Below are 15,664 nucleotides of genomic sequence, written 5' to 3'. Positions count from 1 at the left end.
CCCTATAGAAGTCTTAGGGGATGTTCACACAGTGGCTTTTTAAGCGGAATTTCTGCGTGGACAGTCGTGTAAGAATTTTGCCAAAAACCAGCCAGAGGCCGCATCCTCTCTGCCTCCCATACATCTCAATGGGAGGCAGCATTGAGGATCACAGAGCAGCGGCTTAAAACCGCGTCAAGAAATGTCCCTTCTTGGCTCAGGGGCGACTTTAAGCCACCGCTCCGCTATCCTCAGAGCTGGGAGGCAGAGAGGACGCGGACGCCAGCTGGTTTTCGGCGCGGCTGTCCGCTCCTAAATTCCGCATAAAACCCACTGTGTGCATAACCCCTAAGGGCCAGTTCACGTAGCGTTTTTAGCGCTGTAATTGTTGGGGGATCTGAGCGGTGGAGCTAAACTGCGAGTGTAAACCCATCGAAGCTTCAAAGTCCGTCCGGGCAGTGTCTCTTGGTGTGGTCTTGGCTTTAAAGGGAACCTGTCACCGGGACTTTGTGCATAGAGCTGAGGACATGGGTTGCTAGATGGCCGCTAGCACATCCGCAATACCCAGTCCCCATAGCTCTGTGTGCTTTTATTGGGTAAATTTTTTTTTGATACATATGCACATAAGGCCGTTTTGCGGGCCGTTTTTTGCGTTCCGTATACGGAACCACTCATTTCAATGGTTCCGCAAAAAAAACCCTGAATGTACTCCGTATACATTCCGTTTCCGTATTTCCGTTTTTCCGTTCCATTGAAAGATAGAACATGTCCTATTATTGACCGCAAATCACGTTCCGTGGCTCCATTCAAGTCGAAAGGTCCGCAAAAAGACGGAACACATATGGAAATGCATCCGTATGTCTTCCGTATCCGTTTCGTTTTTGTGGAGCCATCTATTAATAATGTTATGCTCAGCCCAATTTTTTCTATGTAATTACTGTATACTGTATGTGCCATACGGAAAACGGAACAGAAATGGAAACACAATGGAAACAAAAAACGGAACAAATGATCAGTGAAAAATGGACTGCAAAACACTGAAATAGCCATACGGTAGTGTGAAAGAGGCCTAAGGGTCCATTCACACGTCTGCGTGTATTTTGCGGATCCACGGATCCGTGGATCCGCAAAACACGGACATCGCCGGCATTCTCATAGAAAATGCCTTTTCTTGTCCGCAATTGCAAAACAAAATTTCGGGATCGGAATTGCGGACCCGGAAGTGCGGATCCGCAGTTCCGGATCCGGGCAGCACCTTGTGCTGCCCCATAGAAATGAATAGGTCCGCAATTCCATTCCGCAAAATTCGGAACGAAATTGCGGACGTATGAATGGACCCTTAACCTGAGATGAGTCCTGTCCCTGACTCATCTCAGGTTAATTTGCATATGTATCAAATGTTTTTTTTTTACACAATAAAAGCACACAGAGCTATGGGGACTGGGTATTGCGGATGTGCTAGCGGCCATCTAGCAACCCATGTCCTCAGCTCTATACACAAAATCCCGGTGACAGGTTCCCTTTAAACTGCCATGCCAAAAATCTGGCGCCATAAACCTTTGTGTGATCAGGCCCTAAGAGCAGACATGTAACTATAATTCATAGGGCCCATTAGCAAAATAAGTATGGGGCCCCCACCATTCAGTGTACGAAAATTAAAAACGCAATAATTAAATCTATCTATACTAGCTCCTTATATCAGAAAACACACATTATAGCACAAAGCCGCCATATTGGTATTCCCCCAAAAAGAGTACAATGTTCTTGCGCCTGATTGGGCCTCATGGCAGGTGTTATGGCTGTAGTTGGCCCTAAGAGGCATGTATTTGGGGGGTACTATCTCTCCGTAGTCGGTCTTAGTGGTCTGAGCTCTTGTCCGTGGCTACACAGAGACACAGCTGAGCGCACAGGCAATCTGCTGTGTTTCTGTCCAGAATGGAGGGCCTCCACTACTGGTAGCATGTAGGGTGTGCACCCCAGCTTTATACTTAGAACTGTTCCCAATGTTTGCATATGTTGCATCCTTGACGTACATAACAAAAAAATCATATATCCCTCATATACGTTTTCCAGACTAATTAAAGTAGCTTCATATCTATGGCGATAGTCAATCTATGGGAGTCTGGGTCTAATCAGACGATCATCTGTGCAACCTAATATTCTGATATGCACTTAGCGTCGTCTCCGATCAGATAATACATTTCTTGGATTACATGGGATTTACCCGAGGGGGTAGAGCAGATGAACTGAGACTGGCACTTTTTATACAGTTACAGCCTCATTCAAGACGTCTCACCCCGCGGTGGTCCACCATGCAGACTGCGCACAAACACTCGACTGAATGATTTTATTCCCTCGGACAGAAGCCAAGAAAACTCCATTAATAGCGCAGAGTCTGCCGCCTGCCTCCAGCTTTCTTTACACAGCACTCTTCACCGAGGAAATAGCCTGGAATCCTTAATGAGGATTCTTCTTGGGATCCACGTTTTTACAGAAAACAGCTCCTGTCAATGGGAATTACAGTTATTAGGAGGATGGGAGTCTCTTGACCCTCTTTCAGCAGATTGGGGTGGAGACGAAATGAAGAGATGGCTGTATATGTACTCGGCTGCCTCCATTGGTCACATGTGTTCAGGGCAGTTTTGTGACTTCTCCCCTCAAATATGAAAAGCGATGGCTTAAATGGGGTTATCCCTCAACAACATTAATCACATAACCACAGGTAAGAGCATCGCTCCATTAACTTCTACGCGATTGCCACAGATAGTTGATTGCTGTACTAAGCAGTCCCATAGCAGTGAATGGAGAGGTAGTCGAGAAAGTGCACCACTGCCCCCCGTCACACTGGAGGCTCGGGGACCCCTGTTCTCATGATCGATGGAGATCCCAGAAGTTGGACTATGATAGTCCTCCATAAGTCTCTTTCTATAAATACATGCAATCTTCCCAACTGAACAAAGGCATGCAATTTCTCTTAATATTTTTCTGCGCTGCCCAATTGTGGGGTGCAGTCCTAGAACAGATGGCCGGTCCATCTCAGTACTGTGGAACGGCATCTGAAGCAATATAAGCCAAACCTCGTGCAGTGAAGTCTACAGCCGTATGTGTGCATTACCTTTCACTGACTAGTCCATGCACTGTCTCTTTTTAATGGTCCTCAACCGTCTGTAAAAAGTCTGTGCTTCTGTCCCTCAGAGGTTGGTTCTTGGTGCAGTTGGTTTTCTGACAGTTTCACACTTACAAGCATGGGAGCCTTGAAATCCATTAAGAGGGCGGCAGAAAGAAAGAAAATGTTTGAGATTTACTTTAAAGGAGTTGTGATGTGCCATCCTTGCATTTGACCGCAGAGGCGACATGCAATTTCTCTTAATATTTTTCTGCAATGACTAACTGCAGGGTGCAGAATGTATGGAGAGTCCATCTCAGTAGTGTGGAAGAGTGCCAGAAACAATACAACCCAAACCTCGTGCAGTGAGGTCTACAGCCATATGTGTGCATTAACTTTCACTGACTAGTCCACGCACTGTTCATTTTTAATGGTCCTCAACCTTCTATAAAAAGTCTGTTCTTCTGTGCCTCAGAGATTGATTCTTAGCACAGTTGCTTTTCTGGGACCTTCACATTCATGAAATCCATTAAGGAGGCAGTGGAAAGAATACGTTAGGCCTCTTTCACACGGGCGTCATGTTTTTTGCCCGGATAAGAGGCGGGTGCGTTGCGGGAAAATGCGCGATTTTTTCGCGCAAGTGCAAAACATTGTAATGCGTTTTGCACTCGCACTTGCGCGCATGTTTGGTACCCAGACCCTATAATAGTGCTGGAGGGGTTAAAAATAATAAAAAAGTTAACTCACCTTCTCCTCTTGTTCGCCTAGATGCCGGTCTGTTCTTTAGCTGTGGGCTGAATGACCTGAGGTGATGTCAGATCACATGCTCCAATCACATGGTCCATCACCATGGTGATGGAGCATGTGATCTGACGTCACCACAGGTCCTTCAGCCCACAGCTAAAGAACAGACCGGCATCTAGGCGAACAAGAGAAGGTGAGTTAACTTTTTTATTATTTTTAACCCCTCCAGCACTATTATACTAAGCATTCTGTATTCAGAATGCTATTATTTTCCCTTATAACCATGTTATAAGGGAAAATAATACAGTGAATAGACTGTCACCTAGAACCCATGCGTGAAAATCGCACCGCATCCGCACTTGCTTGCGGATGCATGCGATTTTCACGCAACCCCATTCATTTCTATAGGGCCTGCGTTACGTGAAAAACGCACAAAGAGGAGCATGCTGCGATTTTCACGCAACGCACAAGTGATGCGTGAAAATCACCGCTCGTGTGCACAGTCCCATAGAAATGAATGGGTCCGGATTCAGTGCGGGTGCAGTGCGTTCACCGCACGCATCGCACCCGCACGGAAAACTCGCCCGTGTGAAAGGGGCCTGACACTGGGTTCAGACCTGAGCGTTTTACAGCGCGTTCCTACACGCTGTAAAATGCTCAACAGGCAAGAACCAATGATTCCCTATGGGAATGGTTCTCACCTGGGCGTTTTACAGCACGTACGATCGCGCTGTAAAACGCCCGACGCTCAAACAAGTGCTTGAGCTTTTTTTGGGGCGTTTGTCGCGCGTTCCCGCACATAGATATTCGGGAACGCGCGACAATGTGTGCACGCCTGTCTCTGTATGCGCGATTGTAAACGCCCGTACAATCGCGCATACAGAGCGCTCGTTTCAGAACGCTCAGGTCTGAACCCAGCGTTAGAGTTTTACTTTAAAAAAGTTGTGATGTGCCGTCCTTGCATGTGACCACTGAGGCCATTGATTGGCTGCAGCGTTCTTGTGACAGTGAAAGGGTCCCCATGACTAAGATTTTGTATTGGGGCCCTCCGTGGCCCCTGTATGTATTACGACATACGTCTCACAAAGCATTCAGTATTTGTTACCATCCTTACAGGACATGTGTCAGCTTTGCGCTTTGCGTGCACATATTTACAGCTGGGCGTGTCAGGGAACTGGATATTAATGGAGTTTTACTGGCTTGGGGCAAAATGTAAGATCTAAGAGCCTGTACGCTGCAAAAAATAAACCCAAATAACAGTCAGCATTTCTGGTATTTCGGAGAAAGTTCAAGATCAGATATTACTGCTCGCCCCGGGGTGACCTTCGCTATCTGATGTATCCAACTTTCACTGTAAATGTGCTCTGTGGGATGGTGGGAAGGTTCTTCAATGGGGAGATGTGTGGCCCGTCACAGCATGGAAACAATAACTTTTCCTTTCGATGCTCTGCTGCTTATATATGGCCGGCAGGTAAATGTAAGGATTTAGATTCCTGGCGACGTTATCATGGAAATCCTTGATTTACGGAAGCCATTAGTAGATGGAAATCTCCTGCCTTGACCTAAACATAATGAACTTGTCTACATTGATGAGATAAGTCTTTACAACTTCCGACTTGTGCTTTATAATTTTCCTTTAAGAACATTTCCATAATTGCAAGGTTTTTTTTTCCATAAAAGACTTTTATGAAGACCGACTAGAGATGGGTAAATCAATGCATAGACATTCAATTCGTTCATCAATCAGCCTGATTGAGCAGTGAGGGGATCACAGGACTTCCCCCTCCCTGCTGATTGTACCGAGAGCGTACCGGCGCTTGCACAGGTAGCGGCAGATGCAGAGCCTCTGCACTTGTGCCGCTACTTGGGGTGGTGGTGCAGGCGAGAGGTTGACATGGCCAGGCGAGATGTCCGGCCTTGTTAATCAACAGGAAGGGGAAAGTCTATTGAGTAACAGGGCCTGCCCCTCACTGCTCAAGCAGGCAGATGGATGAACAACATTTTATTTAGACGCTCATCTCTAAATTTTTTGGGGTCAGACAACTAGAAAATTCACAAACCCACAAACTTGGTTACCATCAAAGAACTGACTGTATCCAGCAGCATACCTACCATAGAAGTAGACCATGAAACTTCTATATTCTAATTTTTCGCGTTTCACCTGTATTTTGGTGACCTAAAAGTGACCCATTGGGGCATTTTATAGATGCTCCTATTTGAATAGGTTTGTACTGGTCAATCTGAAAGTTCTTGATAAAAAGAAAAAAAAAGACACAAATGTTATAAAATAAAAAAATCTCCACTTTTGACCTCTTTGGGGCCAGCAGATGTTTCATTGATCCCCCGCCACTCTTTACTTACAAGCTTCCAGTGATCCGCACTTCAATGTTCTTGTGCTGCGCCTGTGCCGTCATTGGCCAGTGATGACAAAGTCACTGACTGGTCACGAGCGGGTACATCATCTCATTTTGGGGAGCTTACAATCCAAGACCGGTGGGGGTCCACGGAAGCATCTGAGCTGGATCGGTGGAGGACTGAAGAAGTCACTTTTTTTTTTAATTTGTAACACGTGCAGCTCTTTTGCAGACAACCCCTTTATCTTTTCCCCCTGAGAGAGTCATTGTGTGCTGAAGCCATGTTTGCGTCCCGGGATTCCTGACAGCTCTCGTGATTTATAAGTTACCTGCTGCGTATCACTCGGCGCCTCACCTGGCATTTGCGACTAGCGAGGAGACGGCGTTTCAGCATGCCCACAAAGTTTTCTTTATTTCTAGGAGGAAAGTGGCTTTTTTTCTATTTACCAAACATCAACATCCGCAAAGAATGTGTTTTCTCCACAGGATAAAATGCATCTGGAAACCGCGCACAGTAATTAATCAGCGCACAATAGTGTTCCGGGGGGGGGGGGGGGGGCGGATTAAACCTGTAGCTTATCATAATGCTCACTTGCTTTATTTTAAGTGAATTTGACAGGAGATTAGAACCAGACAGACAGGAGCAGAGGGTGAACGAGCCCCAAACATGGACGTTTTTTAATGAAATATGCAAATTGTAACAAAAATATAAATCTAGAAGATATTTAATCAGGGATTGCATGCTCATATTTGGAATGTTACTGATGGATCATAGACTTCATGGTGGCTGCGTTACTGGGGCCCTTAGCTTAAATCCAACCCCTCTGCCCTCTTAAAGGGCATCTGTCAGCAGTTTTGTACCTATGACACTGGCTGACCTGTTGCATGTGCTCTTGGCAGCTGAAGGCACCTGTGTTGGTCCCATGTTCCTATATGTGCCCAAATTGCTGAGAAAAATGAAGTTTTGAAATATGCAAAAGAGACTTTAGGAGCAACTAGGGCGTTGGCGTTACACCTAGAGGCTCTGCTCTCTCTACAACTCTGCCATTTGATTGACAGGGTCAGGCAGTGAAAATGTGATCATGCCTGACTGGCCCTGTCAATCAAAGGGCAGGGGGCACAGCAGAACCTCTAGGTGTAACGCCGACGCCCTAGTTGCTCCTAAAGTCTCATTTGCATATTTTAAAACTTCACAGTAAATTGTAAAATCTGCATCTAAAGCTTTAGGGCATGTTCACATCTGCGTTGGAGTCTCCGTCACAGATTCCATCAAAAAGACTGGGCCAAAAAGTCCCGCATGCAGGACTTTTTTGTCCGGTACAAAAATGGATCCTGAATGGAGATTGTTCAGCATTGTTTGACTCAGTTATGTGCCGTATCCAGCACTTCTGTTATTTCCGCTTCTCTAACAAAGTGGAATAACCGAAATATACAGCGATGATGTGAACACGCCCTTACGATAGCGAAATATTCCTAGATTAACAGGATGAATTCATATAATCATTGTATAATGAAACATTCTGCAACTTTCTAATCTCCTTTGTCTGGATTATACAACAGTGAAGCCTTTTCTACATAAAACCCTGTTAGGGCTCATGCACACAAGCTTATTTTTTTTCCGTATCCGTTTAGTTTTTTTGCCGCCCATATGCAGAACCATTCATTTCAATGGGGCCACATAAAAAAAACGGAAATGGCTCTGTGTGCATTCCAATGTCCATATGCCAGCCTGGCCGTTCCGCATTACGGACAAGGATAGGACTATTCTATTAGAAGCTGGCCGTTCTTTAAAATGCAGAATGCACACAGCCAGTATCCGTGTTTTGTGGCTCTGCAATTTGTGGACCGCAAAACATCCAACGATCGTGTGCATGGGCCCTTAAAACGATTGTATGAGATGAGATAAACATGGTGGCTTACTTAGAGAAACAGCAAGCTCTGTGCCTGAACAAGGCTGAGCTGCAATACCTCACACAGCCAACAGACAACAGTGGCGCTGTTTCTCTAAGAAAGCCGCCATGTTATTCCAACCTGCGTGGATCGGTGGATTTATCTGACGATGTTGAGGATATAGCGTGGCTGGTATATAATTGTGCAGATGTATCATGCTAACACGATGTCTATGTTTACCAGATACCAGATATTGTTACTCTCAGCACATAATGGACGCATCAGAGGAAAGTGTGTCAGTGACTAAGAGCTGTGCATCACTGGAGCAGTGCCTGAACACAGGGTGCAGAGAGTCCGGTCCTCATGGGCGCAAGGTATGATATTACACACACATACAGCTGGAATACCAATAGTCTTCTTAGGTTAGAAGACCTGAAGACTAGTCAACCTTGACCAGGAACATTGCCAGAAACCACTGCCACCTGCATCACTCAATACACTTTAGCAGGACTGTGCAGCCGCAGCCAACCCGGTAAAAAAAAATTGTCACCTTCTTATGCTTAACGTGAATCTCCACTTTTTTATTATCATGACATTTATAGGCCCAACATTCTCTTCTGATTATTTTTCTTAATATATCTTTATAGTGTATAGACATAGATTAAAAACATACCATTTGTGCTGCCTGCAGCCACCACTAGAGGGAGCTTACTGCATAGTGTTATTACTGAGTATAATGTATTATGGCAGCCTGTAATTTGTCTATGGAACAACCGACTCAGGCTGCCATAGAAAAAGCCAATGCCAGCGGATGATCCGACAGGGAAGCTGTGTAGAATGGCAGTTGTTTGTAGACATCACAGACTTAAATTTGGTTGTCTCACTTCAGCAAATGGCATTTATTATGTAGAGGAAGTTATGAGAAACCACCTACTAATGTATTGTTATTATCCGTATTGCTTCCTTGGCTGGCTGGATTCATTTTTCCATCACATTATATACTGCTTGTCTCCATGGTTACGACCACCCTGCAGTCCATCACTGGTGGTCGTGCTGTCACACTATAGGAAAAAGTGCCAGTCTTTTTTGTGGCAGGGACCACGGTAGCGCACATAGGCTAATGCTTTTTTCGATAGTGTGCATGCACGGCCATCACTGATGGATTGCAGGGTGGTCGTCAGTGATGGTCAGTTCGCAGTGTTCGCCAGCGAACACATGCGGGCTGCCATCTTGACTCACCCGTCCTGCGATGCACAGGTAAGCCCTTACCTGTGCCGGTCTGAAACAAATGCGGTCTCCGGGAGTAGGCACTTCCGAGAACACCCCGATGAAGGCCCCCGGCGGCTGTTCTCGGAACTGCCTGCTCCCGGTGACCTCATTTGATTTCTGACCGGCTCCCGACACAGGCACAGGTATGGGCTTACCTGTGCATCGCTGGACTTGTGAGTCAAGATGGAAGCCTGCATGTGTTCGCTGGCGAACACTGCGAACTGACCATCACTGGTGGTCATAACCATGGAAAAGCGCAGTGTAAAATGTGATGGAAAAATGAATCCAGCCAGCAGAGGAAGCAATATGGATAATAACAATACATTAGTAAGTGGTTTGTATTAACTTTCTATACATGATAAATACTGGAGACAACCCCTTTAACCAGAGGCTCTTAGACCCCAATGCAAAATCCGTATAAAGCTCCCACTCACCACGTGTCTTTTGTAACACGGGGGCTTTTGGACCCCTTCAGGCACCAGAGCCTGGATTGCCTGCTACCTCTGCACTCCCTATAGCTACACCCCTGGCAGTCATATATAAGGCAGTGGTTATTTGTGCTTTTCCCTAATAGTGAGTCGTTTGTATTCTCTTGTTCCTCCAGGTCTGCACTTCATGTTGTGAAGGGAATATCTGCAACATGGCTGTACCCAGGAACGATACAGATGCCGTTTTTGCAACTACGTCCCCACTGAGTCACTCACAGAGACATTCTGGCCACAGCGCCACCTACCTGCTGTGCTTATTGTCAGCCATATGGCTGTTACCTACATGAGCCCGATCCATACCTTGGATGTGTACATAGGATTTATTTATGTGACTTCCGGAGCTCTGTACGTTTGTATAGAATTTTTTTTGTATAGAATTATTTTAGACGCCAGAACAAACGTATTACTATTTTGCAATTATGCAGATGTCCATATATTATATACACATTGTATATATCTGGGTCTTCCTGGAGATCAGGCTGGTTGTGGCCCATGTGTAGGACTGATACAGGCAAAGGTGGAGCTTTTGTCGGCAGCATCCCATCACTTTCCAGATTTTAGCAGGATGGTCACTGGTTGGATTTGGATTGGATTTTTACTTGTCAGAAAAAATGATCTGAACATGGCAGCTTGCAGTCAGTGAATGGAAATATACCATTTAAATTCAGTAACTAAAAACGTATCCTGATCATCTGCTGTGGACACCGAGGTTGTTGGTAGCCCTAGCTCTGACACGGTGTCATACCTCCCAACCGTACCTTTTTTTTTCAGGATTATCATTAAAAAGAGCAACAAAAAGGATGTGCTATCTGCAAAAAAAAGGGCTTTTCTATGTAATTTTAGGGTGTTCTAGATATCATGGGACTGGCCTCAAATGTCCCAAGATTTGAGATATCACTTTTGGGAGGTACTGAATGCACTTAACGTATACATTCAGTGACTGCTAGCAGAGATCTCGAAAATTGTAAGAAATTAATTAATGCAAACTATATTATTATAGACTAATGGTCTTCAACTAGTGGCTCTTCAGCTGCTGCCAAACTACATCACCCATCATGCACTGAAGGCTGTTGGGGCATGATGAGAGTTGTAGTTTTCCAAGAACTGGAGAACTACAGCCTTAGGCCGCATGCACACGACCGTGGTGTGTTTTGCGGTCCGCAAAACACGGATGCCGTCCGCGCGCGTTCCGAAATTTGCGGAACGGCACGGACAGCCTTCAATATAACTGCCTATTCTTGTCCGCAAAGTGCGGCCAAGAATAGGACATGCTATAGTTTTTTTTAGTGGGGGAACGGAGCAACGGATGCAGACAACACACGGAGTGCTGTCCGCATCTTTTGCGGCCCCATTGAAGTGAATGGGTCCGCATCCGAGCCGCCGTAACGGCTGTGTGCATGAAGCCTTATAATGATGAATGTATACCAGGGTTCTCTTTACAGTGAATGTCTAACACGTTTATTATCTACACATGCTTAATAATTGCACATTATATCTTTATAGCAGTCACAGCTGTTACAATGCTCCAAATCAGCAGAATAGGCCTAGAGCTGCCTGCAGCTACCACTAGGGGGGGCCTTAGGTTCTTGCCGCACACCATTTGATTATTGAGCTCAATGTATATTCAGTATGCTGTAAGCTCCCTCTAGTGGTGGCTGCAGACCGCCAGGACAATACTTTTTTTTTTATTTAACTCTGTGCAGGAGATTTGGAGCTTTGTTTCAGAAAAACTGAGCTCAAACTGCAATACAGATTAAGGCTCCATTCACACGTCCGCAAATGGGTCCGCATCTGTTCCGCAATTTTGCGGAACGGGTGCGGACCCATTCATTTTCTATGGGGACGGAATGGATGCGGACAGCTCGCAGTGTGCTGTCCGCATCCGCATTTGCGGAGCGCGGCCCCGATCTTCGGGTCCGCAGCTCCGCAAGAGATAGAACATGTCCTATTCTTGTCCGCAGCTTGCGGACAAGAATAGGCATTTCTATAGGGGTGCCGGGCGGGTCCGCAACACACCACGGACGTGTGAATGGAGCCTAAGCAGTAAATCACTCAGCACATAGTGATCTTAGAAAGTGAATAATCACATTCGATATTACGCATTGGGAGTCTTGGCAAATGAATTGATAAACTTATCAGTATGACCTGCCAATTACAGTTATGTCTTAATAAGTGTTTTCTTATATCCTAAAACCAAATTGTTCAACCAACCCATGATTTTATGCACTTAAGAAATGAGCCCCCCACCCACTGAGAGCTGCTCCCAATGTACTACACCTATATTCAAGCAATTATCCATTTCCCTGATTGATCTCTATTTGGTTTTCTGACTTGATAGATGATTAGTAGATAATTCTTGCAGTCTGCATCCACCACTAGGGGGAGCTCATCACACATGGATTTATACAGCTAGTGTTGTCAGTGGGGGCTGTATAAATCTGTATGCGGTGAGCTCCCCCTAGAGGTGTATGCTGGCAGCCACTATGACAGTGGCAATCAAGGGATGCAGTGCAGTGGAGTCCTGGGTTTAGCCTGCTTGTCTGGTTTAGAAAACCCATTTTTACATACCCTGTTAGGGAATTCTGAGTTAATAAATACATTCTAACATTTTAAGAGCCTTATGACTTACCTAAAACAGACCCTGGCTACAAAGAGTGGCTCTTGCTCTGGTGGAGCCAGCCCACTGATTGCAATGCTTCATTCCCCCTTTGGTGGCGCTGCAGGGGAATTGCACTCTTGCTGATCCATAGACTGCAGCTGATCACTGGGGTCCCTGCGAGACATCCCGTGATAAGCTAATTATTGGAAGACCCTTTGGATAAAATGGATAAAGTCTGAACCAAACAATCCCCCATCCATCAAGACCGTACTCTTCCAGTTTGTAGCACCTATAGCCGTGGAACGAGCAATGCTGTACTCATAAGAAACATGAGGGTGTAGACTGTCGCTATATGGCCAGCGATGTACATATGTAAACTGTATTATTACTGTCATGTACAGATATTTATTGATGTAAAGCTGTAGATATTGTATAGCTTTGTACTTTTGTTACATCCTCTGTGTGTAGTCTAGTGGCTACAATGTAATATATATCATAAAATAACATCTATGTTTAAGGTAGATGCTTTATTGCAAACTGAGCACTGGAAATGAGACATCTGCTTCTGTTTGGGCAAATAAACCATTGTGCTGAACGTCTGCCGTATCCTGGACATTTATTACACTATACTGCCGATAATGCATGTGTAGTGAACAAGGCAGACATAGCAGAGCTGGAGAGGGTCCAGAGGAGGGCAACTAAAGTAATAACTGGAATACAGTTATGGCTACAGTACCCTGAAAGATTATCAAAATCAGGGTTATTTACTTTAGAAAAAAGACGACTGAGGGGAGATCTAATTACTATGTATAAATATATCAGGGGTCAGTACAGAGATCACTCCCATCATCTATTTATCCCCAGGACTGTGACGAGGGGACATCCTCTGCGTCTGGAGGAAAGAAGGTTTGTACACAAACATAGAAGAGGATTCTTTACGGTAAGAGCAGTGAGACTATGGAGCTCTCTGCCTGAGGAGGTGGTGATGGTGAGTACAATAAAGGAATTCAGGAGGGGCCTGGATGTATTTCTGGAGTGTAATAATATTACAGGCTATAGCTACTAGAGAGGGGTCGCTGATCCAGGGAGTTATTCTGATGCCTGATTGGATATTTATATCTTCTCAATTTTCATTTGACTGAAGGACATACAAAGCTGATAAATGTCTCTTCTGTATATCAATAACAGCTGAGATTAATGATTATATTACTTTAAACATTTTCTTATGAAATCCAGTGAACTTTCTGTTTGTCGACGAAGGAGGAATTTAGAAATGTCCATTGTTAGTGAAAACCAGTAATGCTGCTCCGGCTTTAGAAGTTTAACAGTAAATGACAACTAAAAGGCCGCACAGTGGAAGTCATCAATTACTGGATTAATGGCGGCGCGGGGTGATTTCGAGGATAATAATGCCGCTATTTAGTGAAGTGTTTGATCCAAAGCCTTGAGATGTGAAATAACACAAGTTTGTAACTGCGTTTGCTATTTTATGTGTTTGATGGTTTCCAAACCAGAGTCCTAGTGCACACAGGTCCATTCACAGTCAGGTCCATTCACAGTCAGGTCCATTCACAGTCAGGTCCATAAATATTAGGACATCGGCACAATTCTAACATTTTTGGCTCTATACACCACCACAATGGATTTGAAATGAAATAAACAAGATGTGCTTTACCTGCAGACTGTCAGCTTTACCTGCAGACTGTCAGCTTTACCTGCAGACTGTCAGCTTTACCTGCAGACTGTGGGCTTTACCTGCAGACTGTCAGCTTTACCTGCAGACTGTGGGCTTTACCTGCAGACTGTCAGCTTTACCTGCAGACTGTCAGCTTTACCTGCAGACTGTCAGCTTTACCCGCAGACTGTCAGCTTTACCAGCAGACTGTCGGCTTTACCTGCAGACTGTGGGCTTTACCTGCAGACTGTCAGCTTTAATTTGATGGTATTTACATCCAAATCAGGGAACGGTGCAGGAATTACAGCAGTTTGCATCTGTGCCTCCCACTTGTTAAGGGACCAAAAGTAATGGGACAATTGGCTTCTCGGCTGTTCCATGGCCGGTGTGTGTTATTCCCTCATTATCCCAATTACAAGGAGCAGATAAAAGGTCCAGAGGTCATTTCCAGTCTGCTATTTGCATTTGGAATCTGTTCCTGTCAACTCTCAAGATGAGATCCAAAGAGCTGCCACCATCAGTGAAGCCGTCATTAGGCTGAAAAAAACACAACAAACCCATCAGAGAGACAGCAAAAACATTAGGCGCGGCCAAAACAACAGTTTGGAACATTCTTAAAAAGAGGAATGCACCGGTGAGCTCAGCAACACCAAAAGACCCAGAAGACCACGGAAAACAACTGTGGTGGATGACCGAAGAATTCTTTCCCTGGTGAAGAAAACGCCCTTCACAACAGTTGGCCAGATCAAGAAGACTCTCCAGGAGGTAGGTGTATGTGTGTCAAAGTCAAACATCAAGAGAAGACTCCACCAGAGTGAATACAGAGGGTTCACCACAAGATGGAAACCATTGGTGAGCCTCAAAAACAGGAAGGCCAGATTAGAGTTTGCCAAACGACATCTAAAAAAGCCTTCACAGTTCTGGAACAACATCCTATGGACAGATGAGACCAAGATCAACGTGTACCAGAGTGATGGGAAGAGAAGAGTATGGAGAAGGAAAGGAACTGCTGATGATCCTAAGCATACCACCTCATCACAGTGCAGATAGACAGTGACCCAAAGCATACTGCAAAAGCAACCAAAGAGTTTTTTAAGGGAAAGAAGTGGAATGTTCTGCAATGACCAAGTCAATCACCGGACCTGAATCCGATTGAGCTGCATTTCACTTTCTGATGATAAAACTGAAGGGAAAATGCCCCAAGAACAAGCAGGAACTGAAGACAGTTGCAGTAGAGGCCTGGCAGAGCGTCACCAGGGATGAGACCAGCGTCTGGTGATGTCTATGCGTTCCAGACTTCAGGCTGTAATTAACTGCAAAGGATTTGCAACCAAGTATTAAAAAGTGAAAGTTTGATTTATGATTATTATTCTGTCCCATTACTTCTGGTCCCTTAACAAGTGGGAGGCACAGATGCAAACTGCTGTAATTCCTGCACCGTTCACCTGATTTGGATGTAAATACCCTCAGATTACAGCTGACAGTCTGCAGGTAAAGCACATCTTGTTTGTTTAATTTCAAATCCATTGTGGTGGTGTATAGAGCCAGAAATGTTAGAAT

The 15,664-nt window shown here is 45.0% G+C and overlaps 1 protein-coding gene across 1 annotated transcript in view; it reads left to right on the top strand.

Annotated features, from left to right (window-relative positions):
- The window catches only part of LYPD6 (LY6/PLAUR domain containing 6), a 40,966-nt gene extending 29,945 nt beyond the window's left edge, over positions 1–11,021 (top strand). Inside the window, exons 5-6 of the mRNA XM_044304558.1 lie at positions 8,317–8,447; positions 9,947–11,021. Of these exons, the coding sequence (XP_044160493.1) occupies positions 8,317–8,447; positions 9,947–10,117 (302 nt within the window). The 3' untranslated portion in view covers positions 10,118–11,021. The remainder of the gene's footprint in view (positions 1–8,316; positions 8,448–9,946) is intronic.
- Positions 11,022–15,664: the final 4,643 nt, after the last annotated feature.

The sequence above is a fragment of the Bufo gargarizans genome, chromosome 8, assembly GCF_014858855.1.
Source record: "Bufo gargarizans isolate SCDJY-AF-19 chromosome 8, ASM1485885v1, whole genome shotgun sequence".
Taxonomy (NCBI): domain Eukaryota; kingdom Metazoa; phylum Chordata; class Amphibia; order Anura; family Bufonidae; genus Bufo; species Bufo gargarizans.
This window is presented reverse-complemented; position numbering and strand designations above follow the sequence as displayed.